At 45.4% G+C, this 15067-nt stretch overlaps 2 protein-coding genes across 4 annotated transcripts; both read left to right on the forward strand.

The window, feature by feature from the left end:
* The first annotated feature begins 202 nt into the window (after positions 1 to 202).
* Positions 203 to 6279, forward strand: fxyd3 (FXYD domain containing ion transport regulator 3). Of its 2 annotated transcripts, none has more exons than XM_057044190.1 (8): positions 203 to 512; positions 4402 to 4457; positions 4548 to 4580; positions 4702 to 4725; positions 4820 to 4894; positions 5013 to 5049; positions 5137 to 5180; positions 5345 to 5616. In XM_057044190.1, the coding sequence occupies exons 2-8, from the start codon at positions 4424 to 4426 to the stop codon at positions 5356 to 5358; spliced, it is 261 nt and encodes an 86-aa protein (XP_056900170.1). In that variant the 5' UTR covers positions 203 to 512; positions 4402 to 4423; the 3' UTR covers positions 5359 to 5616. The 2 variants fall into 2 exon arrangements, with proteins under 2 accessions (XP_056900170.1, XP_056900169.1); XM_057044189.1 differs by lacking the exon at positions 5345 to 5616 and adding an exon at positions 5633 to 6279 and having other exon boundaries at positions 278 to 512.
* A 1118-nt stretch (positions 6280 to 7397) lies between these two features.
* On the forward strand, positions 7398 to 14637 carry LOC130531999 (proline-rich transmembrane protein 1-like). 2 transcript variants are annotated; one of them, XM_057044186.1, is made up of 3 exons: positions 7398 to 7724; positions 8511 to 8735; positions 8998 to 9231. In XM_057044186.1, the coding sequence occupies exons 1-3, from the start codon at positions 7578 to 7580 to the stop codon at positions 9214 to 9216; spliced, it is 591 nt and encodes a 196-aa protein (XP_056900166.1). In that variant the 5' UTR covers positions 7398 to 7577; the 3' UTR covers positions 9217 to 9231. The 2 variants fall into 2 exon arrangements, with proteins under 2 accessions (XP_056900166.1, XP_056900167.1); XM_057044187.1 differs by lacking the exon at positions 8998 to 9231 and adding an exon at positions 13526 to 14637 and having other exon boundaries at positions 7408 to 7724.
* The last annotated feature ends 430 nt before the right edge of the window (positions 14638 to 15067 follow it).

Genomic DNA, 15067 nt, shown 5'->3' on the forward strand with positions numbered 1-15067 from the left:
ATAACAAAAAAATGATGTTTTTTGTCACTTGCAATTATTTTGAATAATTACAGTAAATATTTCTTTCTCTTTTTTTTTGCTGGGGTTAGGTTGGGGATGAAATTTGCTCAATTGTTAAACGATTGCAGCTAATAACGGTCGGCTAAATAGAGTTATTTCGACACTTTTCGCCGTCAGCTTCCCAACTTGCTCACCGCGCTTCTCCTCGCTGCGCGCCGGCGCTCCGCTCGTCCATCTCCTCCTCCCTCCACCTCTTGGCTCCCCAACCCCGGTCCACGCCCCGGTGGTTTATTCTACCAGCCGCAGCTCACAAACCAATCTGGGAGCAGTTCACTGACAACCCTCCAGCATTTAAACTCGGCCCACTTTTCCCAAAAGCTGATCGACCTGTTGAGCGTCACGGCGGCGGAGACAGGGTGTTGGTTCGCGCAGGAAGAGTCGCCACTTCTGTCGTCACATTTTTGGGAGACTTTTGCTCCCTTTTGGTGGTTTATAAACTCAGCCCGGCAGAGGTAAGCGCTCGACCGAACAATCTCTTATTTCACCGGTTCGCTCCGCACTCCTTTTCTCTCCTTACAGGGCACATTTGACAGTTTTTTATCCCCTAACATATGACAATGAGCATCTCCCTAAGTTTAGCTAACGTCAAGCTAATTTCCGGACGGTTTTCACGTTAGCTTCAACAAGTTTCACGTTTGGGAATAAAAGTCATTAAATCACAACAGTGACTCCTTAATGACGAGTTCCGCCACTTTCTCATAGAAAACATTTTCCCCACGTTTATTTCAGCATGAGCTGTGAAAAGGAAAAGATAATAAACACGGTGTTATAAAATCATAAAGTTATCCGTCGTGTCTGCGCGAGACCGCCAGTGGCGGAACAATGGAACCCGGCACGCGCTCAGGGGGAAACTTGGGAACGTGCGCAACAGCCCGGGATGGTTGTTCATCACGCGCGCTCCTGACAGCTGCTATTATTTATTCCTTTATTCTTTATTAACGGGCACACGCAGCGCTTGATTAACGCGTTTGAATAATTTAAGAGGCGACAATGACGAGACGCGTGTTTTGTCGCTGGTTTCACGCGCATGATCTCTGTTATTTGACGTGTTTTTGACATTTCCCTCCTGGTAATCTTGTGCGTTCGTGCGTGTGCGCGCTGATAAGCGTGAAAGAGCCGTTGCTATACAAGGACAGGTTGGAATGAACCCAGGCCCATGACAAGAGTCGTAACCTGCTATAAAATGAAGAAATAGGCGCTTAGAATGTGTTATTACTAATAATATACTTAGTATATACTTACTAGTGCAAGGCTACATTCTAAAGCGGGATTTTGTTACCATGTACACGAATGTGGTTCCATTCTTTTTTTGAGATGGGAGACTAGATTGTGCACTGTAAGGCTGCAGATGTAACACAAACCTTTCCTCTGCAGCATATCTGATAATGTCTTGCTGAGAGTTTATTAGAGATTAAATGTCTGGCGTCAGTAATTTATCTAAAAGTGCAGCAAAGAGACCCGTAAATGTGGTTCCAATTAACGATGCATACAGTTTTACACCAGATTTCCAGTGACAGAAGTCGCGACGATGACGTGATTGTGTTGGATAACATCTGCACAACACAATATTGACAATAAGGTCTGAGAGAAGGGTGAGACAGAAAGAGGCAGAGGCACTTTAGGATTAAAGGCAAAGATGGAGTAAGGGCAACGGAGTTGTCTTTCCTCTGGGAGGTGAAACAGACTTGGCTCACGCTCCTCACCTCTCCTCACATGACCACAAGTCTTAAAAAAGAAAGAGTGAACAAAAGAAGCTGTAAGAGAGAGAGAGATCACGGCACCATTTCAGCTTTCCTCAAATCACCCTGCTGTCGCACAAACAGGTCTGGAACCCTGCAGACATCGATCTAATCCATCTGATGCCGCTCTCTCCTCCCTCACCTCACCACATTTCTCCATTTCAACTCACTATAGACAATGATCTCAGAATAAAACACATGTTCTCGTGAAAATAGCAGCATTTTTAAAGTCTGTCAGGTCTGTTATGGCTACATGCTGTCTGTCTTACTGTCTGTGCCATTATGCCTGAAGACTGTGAGCCTGCTGTCTGTTGTTAGCTGCTCTCTGTTAGTCTTGTGGTTCCCATATGTGACTCATGGCTCCAGTATGCTCCACTCCCTCCATCCCTGTGTGTTTCCACTCATTCCCTCTCTTTCCCAACCACACTCTTCTCCATCTCCCTGCCTACTTCGCTCATTCGCTCGTGCCCTCTGTGTCGCTTTTTGACTTTAGGCGGAGAACATGGCAGTTTAGCTGTGTAAATAACTCACATTGTGTGCAGTGTGTTTCATCTACGAAGACGGTCGTGTGTGTGTGTGTGTGTGTGTGCGCACGACAACGGTTGTGTTGGAATCCACTGCTTTTAAAGTAGGAATTTTGTGCAGTTCATGAGTGAATAGGCTCTTTGTAGTTCATTACAGGAAAACACACAAGGTTTTGTTTTCTGCAGAAAGGTTGGAAAAAAATAAAGTAAAATCTGTAGAATATAAGATATGACGTATAATGGTGCTCAGTGGGGAAGAAGACTTAGAAACTGGTGGGTGGTGATTCTGAGGGTGGCTGGGGAAGAAAAGAGGAGCAGGAAAACATTGGTGAGAGTTCTGGGGTTAAGGACAGTTGGAGACAGGCAGAGTAGCATGAGGGAGCCAGAACAGAAAGCTCTTTATCTCTGCACAGGCAGAGCTGCAACAATTGTTCCATAAAGAATTCCTTCCCTTGGATAATCAACCTACTCTTTAATTCATTTTAATTCATCGGACATTCATTGCTTGTGCTTCCCATACCGCTGTCTTCTATCCTTCTAGATGTCCAAACACCCCACGGAACAAAAAACATTGTGTCCTTTATCATATTCTGCAAAAATATCATCGCAGTAACGACCCAGTGCTCGTAGACAATGTTGCACAAGGTCAAAGGAATTCGATTCTTAAAATCCTGACAGATTATTTCAAGGCAAGATAGTGAAGCGCCTGAGAAAAGAAGCTTCGTGTGAAAAAAGATAGAAGTGGATCGTAAAAACAACAGGAGCTGACGCAAGGAGTTGTTAGTTTCCGTAATAACATGTCTCATATTCAGGAAGGTGATCGTTATAAAACAGACGTGACCTGAAGAGGGCTTCACACTAGTCCTCTTCAAGCAACCTAGACACATATAAGATCACCCGATTTCATTTAAATGGGTGCGTTTCAAACAGATTTAGGGTTTAACCTAAAGCCGCTCAGAGCTCAGGAGGAGTGATTTGGTAACAACGTGTTCTGTTCTCACCTCCAGGCCGCGCCTTCCACTAACATTTACTTTAGAACATTATACTCCTGTGTGAGGGGGGAGGCTGCACCTCCATTTTCCTCCTCTTTCCCACCTCCTCTGATCCTTTCTCCCTGGCCTTGTCCCCTACGTCCTCTCCTCTCGCTGCCACTATGCTCTCGGCTTGGTTCTTCTCCTGAGGTAAACTGTTCTCTTGAGGTCGTTGGCCCGGTTCCCTCCCTCTGCATTCCCCTGCCTCGCCTCATGTTGCCGTGGCGAGGCACCCAGGAGAGAGGCACTTGTCCCCCTCTCCTCCTCTTCCTGCTAACAGCCGCCGTTTCGCTTTTCACTCCCTTTTTTTTTGGTTCTTTTGCATTTCAGGCTGGATGGAAGAGTGCTGAAAGCACTCATCTAAACATAAGAAAAGAGAATATATTTTAATTATATCAATGATGACATGGGGGAGCGTGTGCGCCACACTGAGTGGAAAATCACCGCTGTGTTTTTAAGCTGTGTCTCCTCCCAGGGCATGTTGCAATGCTCACCTGCAGCGTGAACACAGAATGCGTGAATGCAAGGCTCCCGAAGGTAAAACCCTTCCTGAAATCGAATTAAATTCACATTAGAGACAGCAATAACTTTCCTTTCCGTTCCATGTGAAATCTAACAGAATAAAGCTGTGTGGAAGCGGGGCAGATGAAAAAATGAAGCATTGACATGGCGGTATGGGGATGGTTCAGGCTCCATTAGAGCACTCTCAACATCAGATCAAGTTTCTGTGCGTGCGTGTGTGTGTGCGCGCGTGTGTGAGAGAGCGCTAGAACACATGCAATAATATCAGCTAGCTTCCTTTTCTTCACAACGTGCTCGCCCGTTTAAAACATTTTCTTTGTGCCATCCGAGATAATGATATTTACCCCGAGTTGATACCGGTGGGCCCTTTGCTCGCTTGGTCCATGAACGCACCGCTGTTGGTTTTCACGTGTTCACAGACTGAGCAAACATTGGTTCGCTGTTTAAATATGCCGCACTCTTCATACATGGACCCATGTCTTCTCACCACCTAAGACGCAGACAGTCATACCTTTGTGTCCACAGGTGAACGACTGCAGGTTTAAAGATGTCAAAGATCTGTGCTTTGGTGCTGATCACGCGTGAGTCGTGCCCTTCAAACCCTCAAATTCCATCATTCTTTTTGATCGGCTGAGACCTTGTGTAAAGTCTCTCCTTCTCGACTCTTGCAGTGGTGTCATTGGTGGTTGCAGAGGAACACACCCGTAAGTCCAGTTAAGCTGTTTAGAACTTTGCCCGAACTGGGTCGATTGACAATCAGCTGTTTTGATGTGACGGGTGAAACCACGGAATGATTTGTGACCTTCTTCCTTTTTGCTTCCGCAGCCGAAGACGACCCCTTTACCTTTGGTAATCAGTCCTTACTCTCTTTAAAGCTGTTGTGAGATTTAACATTTCTTGTTTTGGTGTTTTCTGATGCCTTTTTCGTGTTTTTCTCCCTCAGACTACCACAGACTGCGTGTTGGGGGCCTGATCCTCGCTGCTGTCCTCTGTCTCATCGGCATCATGATCCTCTTCAGTAAGATGGAAAAAGCTCGTGCCCGTGCACACGTGATGCTCCCCTCTCTGTAGCCTGGCAAGGCTTTGCTTTGTCCTGCGAAAAAAAAGAAAGCTAAATTCTTCTTCTTCTCTCTCAGGTGGCCGATGCAGGTGCAAGTTCAACCAGAACAAGAGGTAACATTAAAAAAGGGCTTAATTACTGTTTTTGGGACGCAGATATCCAGTGATCAGCATTCAATGTTGCTTTCATTGACCTTGCAGGAGGAGGACAGGAGGAAATGCTCAACCGATGCTCTCCGACCAAGGTAACGATCTAAGCTCTTCACCTTCGGTCCAGGTGAACACATCTGACCCACCAGAGATGTTTCTTAGTTCTGGAGTCAGATGAAGCTTCAGCATTCGGCGATTCGTAGTGCGGTTGACACACTGCCACGGTTCAGGTTTATATTTACTCTCTCCATCTGTTCAGATGGCCTCCTCTGACACACACACACACACATCACACACACACCATGCAGGCATGGAAACGGTGTGCTGTTTAAATGGTTAGACCTCTATCCAACGTGTGGTGAGACTCTGCGTGGCTGGCAGGAGGGTGAAGGGTTTTAACACTATTTTATGTAACAGTGCAGCCATGGCTTTGTGTGTGAATGTTACCTGAGCAAATGCGTAATCTCAACTGCCTGTCTGCCTGCCTGTCTGTCTGCCTGCCTGTCTGTCTGTCTGTCTGTCTGTCTGTCTGTCTGTCTCTCCGCAGCTCGTTCCTGCGACTGTTAGACGTCCACCAGAACACACGCTGGCTCACCGACGCTGCAGCCAACAGATAACACAGTGGAGTCGCGGCAGGGTTACCTACCAGAAGCTCTTTTTTTTTGTTATTTTAAATGACGGTCGACAGTGTGTAGCTGCTGTGAGCTGTGAAGCTTTCTGCCTGTCAATTCACACCTTCACACAAGCATTTGTGTCACTTTCTGTGTCAGTCAATTGGGTGTTTTAAAGCAGAAACAAGTTTGTTGTGATAAAACCGACATATCTGTGATTTAATGTAAGATAGCTCACTACTGTTTTGATTTATTGAGCTGAAATTGACATCAGTAACAGATATATATTTACCAAAAACTTCCTTGGAGTGTTCACATACTGTAGCTTGTGTGTGTCTCCTTGTCTATAGCCCGTACTGTCTGTTGTAGCTAAACGCTGATATAGATTGTGACGTATTGTGACCGGCCTGACCGCTGTTTGAAAATATAATATCCACATAGTTCCGAGTGTTTGTGACGGTGTCGATAATTCCTGATGATCTGTTCATGGTCATATTTGACTCTATGGAAGAATGTAGTGAATTGCACTGTTGAGATACAGAAACACTGATGTTATGTTTCTATAAAGGATTTATGAAAAGAGGCTGTGTTTTTGATCTCATTTTAAAGGGGAGGGAAATCATATTTACATATTTATGTGCATTATTAAGTTTTGTCTTTGGGCAGATTTTAATTTAATTTCAATTAAATACCAATGCGATTTAAGTCTGACCTTACATAATGAGGTATTTGAATTCAATGTACAAGATGTGTTAATAAAATGGTAACCACATGACTCTACCGCGAAAATAGCTTATTTATAAATCCAAGTTTGAGTTTAAGGTGTAACATGAAGGGAAAGACGCCAAAAAAACAGAACTTGAAGTCACGCGAGATCAGGGTTCATAAGGATACGCTGCCATCTGGTGGCAGGTGGAGGTTAAAGCGACCAATCTCAACCTTTTTTTTTTTTACCCTGACAATTGAAATTGCAAACGACTCAACAAGACAGCAGGTCGTAAAATTACTTTGAATGAGCAAATTTGAAATAGCTCAGTATGCTAAATGAATTATGGAAAACTACTTGATGCCATAACAAATCTTTAGAAAGGTTGGCGCTCCCTCTAGCGGTCATTATTATATGTTTTCAGTTATTTCAACGGGCAGATTGGGTTTGTGGCTATTATTGTTGTGGAAGTCAGAGCAAATCCGATGTGCTGCATTTCATTTCAATTAATTTTCTTTTGGGAACAATGAAGTGTGACATGTGAAACATGGCAGATGATCAGGCATACAGTACTCCTAAAATCATCTTAAATCTCTTCCGTTTTTACTTAGGTAGCAGGTAAATAGCAGGATTGTCGATCCCTATCTACCGTAAATCCAGCCCCGTTCATGCAGACCCACCCTCTTTATTCATTGGTTCAGTACAATGTAAAAGTAAATTTAGTGTCAAGTCAGCTAATTGTATCCGCTTTTCCGGAAATGGACTGATTCAATTCAAAATAAAAACTTTATTGTTTCCCTGTGCCCTGCGTATTATTCGATAAGAAACAAAAAGAGTGGATGCAGGGTGTTTAAAATCGGACCCCGTCATTAATGCAATTTAATTCTTTCTAAAAGACTGTCTATAAGTGATATTGTGTCACCATTGTTTTGAAATTCCCCACCGGAGGTAGTCGTGTTCTCTACGTCTCTTTATGCTGGCACAAATTTAATTTTGTTTGTAGTCCTCATACTTCTGCAAGTCGTCCTGTGACATCAGAGCAGCAGCACAAAGGATACTTTTTGCACTGCATTGAAGGAGGGGAAAAAAAACGGGATTAGCGGTCAAATCCAAAGGAGATCAGATAAAAATAAATTTCTGAAAGTGCTCTGACCAGACAGCAGAACAGTAACATTATGGACCCCAACAAGTACCCGAGCGCTCCGATGAAGGAATGGGGCGAGGAGAAGTCCTCCATGGGCCAGTCTCCCCCACCACCCTCCTATGACAACGCCAACGTTGGGTACCCTGCCGTTGGACCCGCATACCCGCCGCAGGGGCAGGTAATTACGTAATTTATTGGTAAATTAAATTTGATCCGTCTTAGAAATAATTTTAATTGGCGTGTAATTATTTATTACCTATTGATGGTTTAGCAATTTTTAATAGACATATATGAAGGCCGTTAAGTGTTTTAAACAGCGTTTGGATGTGAAGATTGAACAGATTAAATGTTGATTAAAAAGGTTTACATTCGTGGACTTATTCATCTATAATATAAATGCGTAAAAAAACAGCTGGAATTAATTTCTCAGGATAATTAGATAATGAACAGGGCTTATTTCTTTATCAGTAGAATGTCATTCTGGATGTCCATTGCGACATTATCTATTAGTGTAGACTCAGTAAAAATGACCTCAACCTCTTACACCCCACCTACAATGATTCAGTTCAGAAGCATTTATCTGGAATTGAATCTAAAAACACAGTTGGCCTTCCTGTTTGGGTCCTGTGTCAACAACCTGAAGTGACGCCAAACACTGATTAGTGTGAAAAGTCACATGAAAATAGCCTGATCAGTGTGATAATCAGCTATCTGGACATCAGATAACTCTTCCAGAGCCTTATTTCCCAGTTATAGTATCGCAAAACAAATGTGCGGTTGAAGAAGAGGAAGAAATGCATTGATGAAAGCCGGTTTTGTAAGCAGAAGCAGGAATGACGGGGGAAACGTTTGTTCATCATTGTGAAACGTAAAATACAAGAACTTACGTGACTTTTCGTGGATAATTGAAATGGAGTCTCTCGTTGCTTCCTATCTGATTATATTTCGTGACTTCTTTTAACAGGCTTTTGGAGCTGCTCCTCACTACGGAGGGGCCCCGCAGTACGGAGGTGTTCCCTATGGCCAGCAGCCGTACCCACAGCAGGGGGCCATCACTGCCCAGCCCGCCATGTACATCGCCCCAGGCCCGTTGAGCAACCCCGTCAACGACTACCTGTGCTACTCCATCTTCACCATGCTATGCTGCTGCCTGCCTCTCGGAATTGCCGCCCTGATTTATTCAATCCAAGTGAGTTTAATTTGCGAGAGTGGCGTCCGCACCCTTGAGCGGGTCGGCGGGTCGGGCTCCTGTGGGGTCCGCAGCCGTGTGAGCGACCAATCGATTCAGCGATCCAACTCAGTTGTAATTATTGGGGAGATTAAAACGTGTGGCAAGATGAAGAGATAGATATTTTTCTTCTAAACGGTGCGTTCAGCCGAGTGGTTCTCGACTGAAACCATTTTGTATCGATTCCGCGCTAACATCACATTTGTCTCCCGTTTCTTCCGAGACTCTCGGACAGGTCGGAGATGATGGCTGGCCAGAACACAGTGTCCATGGTTGGTTTCTGGTTATGCCAGTGTGCATGGACAATCAGACACTGCAAACGTACAGTATATTCCCCTTTATGTCATGTGACCGGGACACATGTGACAACGTCATCTGTCCAAAAATGACGATGTCACATGCGTTTAATAAGGACGTTCATTTCGGCAGGCTTGTTTATTGAAACCAAAGGTCACTTTAAACACATGCAACCCTCCCAGAGCTTAAATAAAATGCCCTGGGTTACTTCTGGCCATATTTCTTGATCGCATCAAGGCAAATTTGTGTTGCTAAGCGGTAAACGCTCACTATGTGTCATAGTCATGGTGCAAAAACCATAAAGCTTGTCAAAAGGGATGTGATTACCCGCCCTCCAAAAATGTTCCGGTTTTCCCATTTTTCTCGACATCGCCTTTATGGACCACACGGGATTAGGGGCCTCCACGGCCGCCCAAGTGGCATTAACGGTCTGCTTTGAGATGCATTAGTACAAACTTTTAGAAGATGTTGTATACTTTTAAAGCCAAACATGTGATCTCCCAGCCAACGCACTCAGCTGTGTTTATGCTGCGCGGCCTTGCATGTGGGTGCGTCTCCGAGGATGCCAGTGGACCCTGTCCTAAAACTATTTCCAGACCGAGACCAAATTTAGCAGGCGCTACGGACCCTGCGACACGCTGGATATGCTGCGGTTCCAGGATAACCACACTTCCACGATGTTTTGTTCCACTTACGCTGGTCTAAAATGGCCGCCTTTTGCAGCATGAGGCAGATTATGAAGGCGCAGGTCAGTTGGAATATTCCCATCTAAGGTCTGGCCAAGCCTGAAGACGGCGGCTTCCTATCTTTTATGAAACGTAGTAGCCTCTAGCAGAGTCTGTTTACACCGTTGCCATGGCTGTAGAATCAAAGGGCGATTGTTGCTTTTCGCTTTTCATAAGGTCATTAAGGCAGAGCTTTTCAATCCTCTGCTGTTTAACAGATGTGTTCGAGGGTGCGCTTCCTCAGAGAGCGCTGGCAATAGCATTGATGGCTTTAGTGATTTTATGAGGTTTTATGGAGAGGGGTGATCAACTTTTACCCACTGCTTTCTCAGCAATGCCCCCATTGGATTTGAAACCATTATAACACTTATCCAAGGTAGTTTTCTTTGTCTAACTATAACCTGGATGATTGAGAATCTACACAGACATTATAACACTAAGCGATTCCCATGTGACATTCATAAGTGCAATGATTTTAACATTTTGGTCTGAACAGAGTGTGAGAACGCAGTAGTGCAGGATGTGTGAGGTCACTGCACCTTCACTGGGACGTGTCTTGTGGTATTTTTTTGTATCCTGTCTGGGACAAAAAGGGGAGACTTTTCCCTCCCCCCATCCTTTTTTACTTGTTGCAAGTCTTTAAGAGGCTGTTATAAATATGTGCTTCACACATGTGCGCACCCACACTGAACAGTTGCCTCAGAAACAGGAAACTTGACTTTATGACATCTGTTATCAGCCAAACTTTCAGAAAATGAAAATTTGGTGTAGCAAAGCTGTTCCGCCTGCTTGCTTAATGAGCAAATCCGATCCGTTACTTGTGGTTCAGACCAGTGAAAGTTGACGGTTGAAGTAACTAAAGTTGAGCAGCTACAAGACCAGTAAATCAATGACAGATCAGGAGATTAGCAGTGTTGGCTTTGCAATGCAGTGCTCTGCCACGAACACAAGGAATCCATGAGAAAAGGGTGGCTCCTGGCAACGCCCCACCACCATGTCTGAGGACTGGGACTGTGTGATATGTGTGAAGCACCCAGAAGATGCAGCCATGTTAGCGGTGCACCAACTGCTGCTAAATCCAGATCTCCCAATTAAATGATCAACCAATGGACTTTGTTTTGACAGTTGCTGCTGGCTCTAGGTCTGACAGTGTGCACTACCACACACACACACACACACCACACACACACACACATGCACACACACACACATCTTTCCCTTGTTTGTTTGAGCAAACACAGATTACAGGAATGTGGCTACAGTGCCGTGAGGACATAACACCCCCCCACCCCCATCCCCAGCTGGATGTGATCGGAAAGGAAAGGAAAGGAAAGGAAAGGAAAAGTGTTTCTTGGAGGTTCAGGATTTCAAAACTTGGTCGATTGCTTAATAGTTGATGACGAGAAGGACTGAAGGACTATCGGGAAGCCTGCAGAAATGATGGGGCCAACAAACGGTGAATAAAGGGGCAGGGCGGTTGGGGGGGTGGGGGAGAAGAGACCACCAGCTGGTGGAATCTGTCTCACTCAACATTCTTTCTGTGGCATTTTCAGGGATGATGTACAAGAGAATATAAATAACCCCTTAGACACGCGCTAAAGGAAGATGTTCCCTAAAATGTAATAAACTTCCTAAAATGAGGAAAAAACAATACCATAGAAGGCTTCGCCACAGGCCTCAAACAAAGGATGCTTTTGTCAGTCAGATGTTGGCGCTCTTTATACCCAGCCTCTCCCGGCCCCCGTGATGGCGTCATCAGATGACCTTTTGTTTCCCGTAATGTGAGCGTTTCCCCACAGATAATCTCTTGTTGATGAATGGACTTCCAGATAATAACTGGCGGGGGGGGGAAGGGTGTTCCTCCTGGCATGAGGTTGGTGGGAAGACCTGCACCAGCTCAACCTGCAACATCACCTCCATTTCATTTGTATTTCAGTAGGGGAGAGTCCTTTCTCCCTGACTCCACTTCTGTCTGTGGTTCAGTCAGATCTGCTTCTCTTGACTTCCAACATTAATAGAAGGTGGGGCCTCAGTGACCCTCTGGACGGTGCGTTTGGCTGCTTTTCCATGCTGCCGTGCTACTAACACAGCGACCAACCTGGATAATTAATGAAGTCCTGATGAAAGATGAGGATGTGTCCACAGTTAACGTAAATATTTGTCTATCTGCTTTGTGCATTGCTCAATTTAAGCTAGCTGGATTTTCCCGAAATGTCGTTTCATCTCTGTGTATCCGGCCCCTGTCTCTGCCAAGATGATTCATCTGGCAGACGACCAGGAGAACAGCCAAACCCAGAGCACGAACAGGGCACCGAAACGATGCTGCAGGCAGACACCACTGTAGACAGGCAGTCCATCAGGCAGCAACAGGGAAGCAGAGCCAATCGGGAAAAAAGCATCTAATAGGATTTATGTCCCGATGACTCAGGACAGCTAATGCAATTTAGGAACAGCAATATGACAGAGGCTCTTTAGAGCCAGCTGATTAAAGAGCCTTTTCTAAAAATATATATAATTCGAACTGTCCAGTTGCCTTGTGCTCTGCAGCAACTGACAGCCATGTTCCCTCCTTTGAGCTTTTAGCTCATTCCTGAATTTCATGAATTTTATGGACATTTTATGGACTCTAGGACTTCCTGTTCTCTAGCTACTGAAAGCTAGCTACTGTGGTGTAGCTGCAGGCCAGTCAGGGCGCCCGTGCTGATCACCGTCCAAAGCGCCAAAAATGGGCACGCTAGCATCGGAACTGAACCGCTGGGCTCGGCTGGACGGTGCTGGGAAACCTCGGGTCCTGCCAATGTCATGCCCTGGGGGCTGCGACCTTTTTCAGCAGGTTAAATCACACTGCCCCCAAAGCCAAAGTAGGGCCAACACCACCGGTAGGTGGCCATCATACATTATCCTGGAAGTGGACGAGAGGGAGGGACAGTCTTGTGCACGAGTTCAACTTGTTTTCTCCTGTTTGCCTGGGCCCAGATCTGTTCAAATGTCATCTGTGGGTGTTAGATATAGTGACGAATGTTTATTCTGTTCTTAAGAGTTCAAATTTGGTTTGTGTAGGCGGCAGATAGATGATTTGTGCACGCCTGTGGTTTTGAGATTAACTCAGTAAGCTTTCCATTCATGAAACTATTTCGATTCCTCCCCTTTCGTGTTAAGAGAAGCGGCCCCAATGACACACACTCACCGAGTCTTTGGTGTGGGACGCGGAAGACTTCGTTGTTTTAACTGCACTTGCTCACGTGCCAGAAAAAGAAAAATATATTTCATCTGTAAACATTTCTTTGGTGTTGTGCGTCTGTGGCAGTGAGGTCGCAGCCACGGTTTTCATAGCAGAGCACAGAGCCTAGCGGTAATGATAACCAGATGTACTAAAACAGACTGAGACTTTTTCACAGGCACGCACACACACACAGATAAAATGGAGTATGTGGGAGTGTGATTAGATTAGCCGGGCTTTTGCTGTCCAGGACATCATCTTAAAATGGATACGAAGTTCTTGACTTCTCAATTCATCTCATATTGCATTAAAAGAACACGAGGGGAAAAGTTGGTTGCTTTTTTTCCTTTTGTCTTTTTGGAGGGTTGGACTCAAACATCTGTGTTCGATTGCCCCTCCCCCCCCCCACATTATTCATAGAAACATCTGAAAACAGCAGAGAGGGTTCAGCTGTTGTGTACCTCAAACCTTGCTAATCAGACATCTTTCCGCCCCCTCCTCCCTCTCAGGCCCGTGAAGCCAACCACATTGGGGACCAGCAGGGAGCAGAGCGGAACAGCAGAACAGCCCGGACCCTGAACCATGTGGCCCTGGGCCTGGGCCTCGGGAGCTTGATCCTGGTCATCGTGTACATTGTGGTCATGGTGTCTTTAACTTCTTAAATCTGTGAGCGACTGCTAAACATCTCCTTGGATCACATCAGTAAAAGCTGTCTTCTAAAGAAAAAAAATTGTAGTCATGGTGGCATCTCGTGCTTTTAAACATGTGACGCACACAAAAAAAAAAAGTTGATTAAAAAAGCATTGTTCATGTATCAGGTGTAGGTGCTTTTAATCAGACTGTTCAGCCTTCACCTTTTCTATTTCTTCAGCATAGTTTTTGATTTTTTTCCTCTATGTATCACCAATTTTTGACATGTAAAAATCTATCGAATGCCTTATAGGAGGTCACACTCAGTACTGTGTGGCTTTGCAGCATTGTGCAGCTTGTCAAGATTTCATCCAAAGAAACCAAAATCCACTGTTTTTGACAGGAATTTGTTGGCTGTAAATAAGCACTAACAAGAACAAGATCGCGGATACAAGCGGCTAAAATGAGTTTCCTCCGCAGGGTGGCCGGGCTCAGCCTTAGAGATAGGGTGAGAAGCTCGGACATCCGGGAGGAGCTCGGAGTAGAACCGCTGCCTGTCCTGAGAGGAGTCAGTTGGGGTGGCTCGGCACCTGGCTAGGATGCCTTCCAGACACCTTCCTTTAGAGGTGTTCCGGACATGTCCCACCGGGAGGCGGCCTCGTGGCCGGCCCAGAACTAGGTGGAGGGATTACATCTCTCGCCTGGCTTTGGAGCGGCATCCCTCCTGAAGCTGCTGCCCCCGCGACCCGGATCTAGATAAGTGGGAGAAAATGAAACGAAAACGCTATAACCCTCCAGTATGCTAAGAGAACATAACGTCTGATAAGTAGAATCCATGTCCGTCATCTGAGTGCATGCTGCAAGTGGAGCTAGTTCTTGTTTTCCCAGTTGAACACACCACTTCTCTGTCGCAGTTCTGAGCGCAAAAATGTCTTTCTGTTCAACTGTATAGCAAATTTCTTTATAAATAAAGTATATGGGGAAAAAAAAACGTTTTTCTGTTGTATTTGTTTCAGTCATGCAGAAATGGGCAAGACCAAAAATGGTTCTTGGGTGCCAGGGAGTGATCGTCTTACATATCAGGCTTTTGTAGAGAGAAATCCAGGCAAAGAGGACCCCACAATGAAGTCTGTGTCTGTGGTTTCCAGATCTCAAAGAGGATGCAAAACCCAGCGAGGGGGATGGGAGGGAGCTAAGAGCTGCAGGGAGGTGGGATGTTGTAGGAAAGTGAGACCCTGGAATGGTGGAGGAGGGAGAGACTGGGTGAGTGTGGAGGCAGAGTGGAAGAGGCAGGCCTGAAAGGGAAAGCAGGATGTGAGGGTGGACCTGAAGGAGTAGTAAGCTGAGACCAAACACTGCAGCCCTGGAATGTTTACAGGAACACCCCAGAAAATTCTGTGCAGATGTCGTCACAGTTAAAT

The sequence above is a fragment of the Takifugu flavidus genome, chromosome 10, assembly GCF_003711565.1.
Source record: "Takifugu flavidus isolate HTHZ2018 chromosome 10, ASM371156v2, whole genome shotgun sequence".
NCBI classification, from domain to species: domain Eukaryota; kingdom Metazoa; phylum Chordata; class Actinopteri; order Tetraodontiformes; family Tetraodontidae; genus Takifugu; species Takifugu flavidus.

Excerpts from the sequence above, each read along its gene's own strand:
- fxyd3 (XM_057044189.1), top strand. The coding sequence starts at position 4,424 with ATGTCAAAGATCTGTGCTTTGGTGCTGATCACGC. Across the intron at positions 4,458-4,547 it reads TGCTTTGGTGCTGATCACGC|TGGTGTCATTGGTGGTTGCA; the intron begins GTGAGTCGTGCC and ends CGACTCTTGCAG. Across the intron at positions 4,581-4,701 it reads GGTTGCAGAGGAACACACCC|CCGAAGACGACCCCTTTACC; the intron begins GTAAGTCCAGTT and ends TTGCTTCCGCAG.
- LOC130531999 (XM_057044186.1), top strand. The coding sequence starts at position 7,578 with ATGGACCCCAACAAGTACCCGAGCGCTCCGATGAAGGAATGGGGCGAG. Across the intron at positions 7,725-8,510 it reads CATACCCGCCGCAGGGGCAG|GCTTTTGGAGCTGCTCCTCA; the intron begins GTAATTACGTAA and ends TTCTTTTAACAG. Across the intron at positions 8,736-8,997 it reads CCCTGATTTATTCAATCCAA|ACTCTCGGACAGGTCGGAGA; the intron begins GTGAGTTTAATT and ends GTTTCTTCCGAG.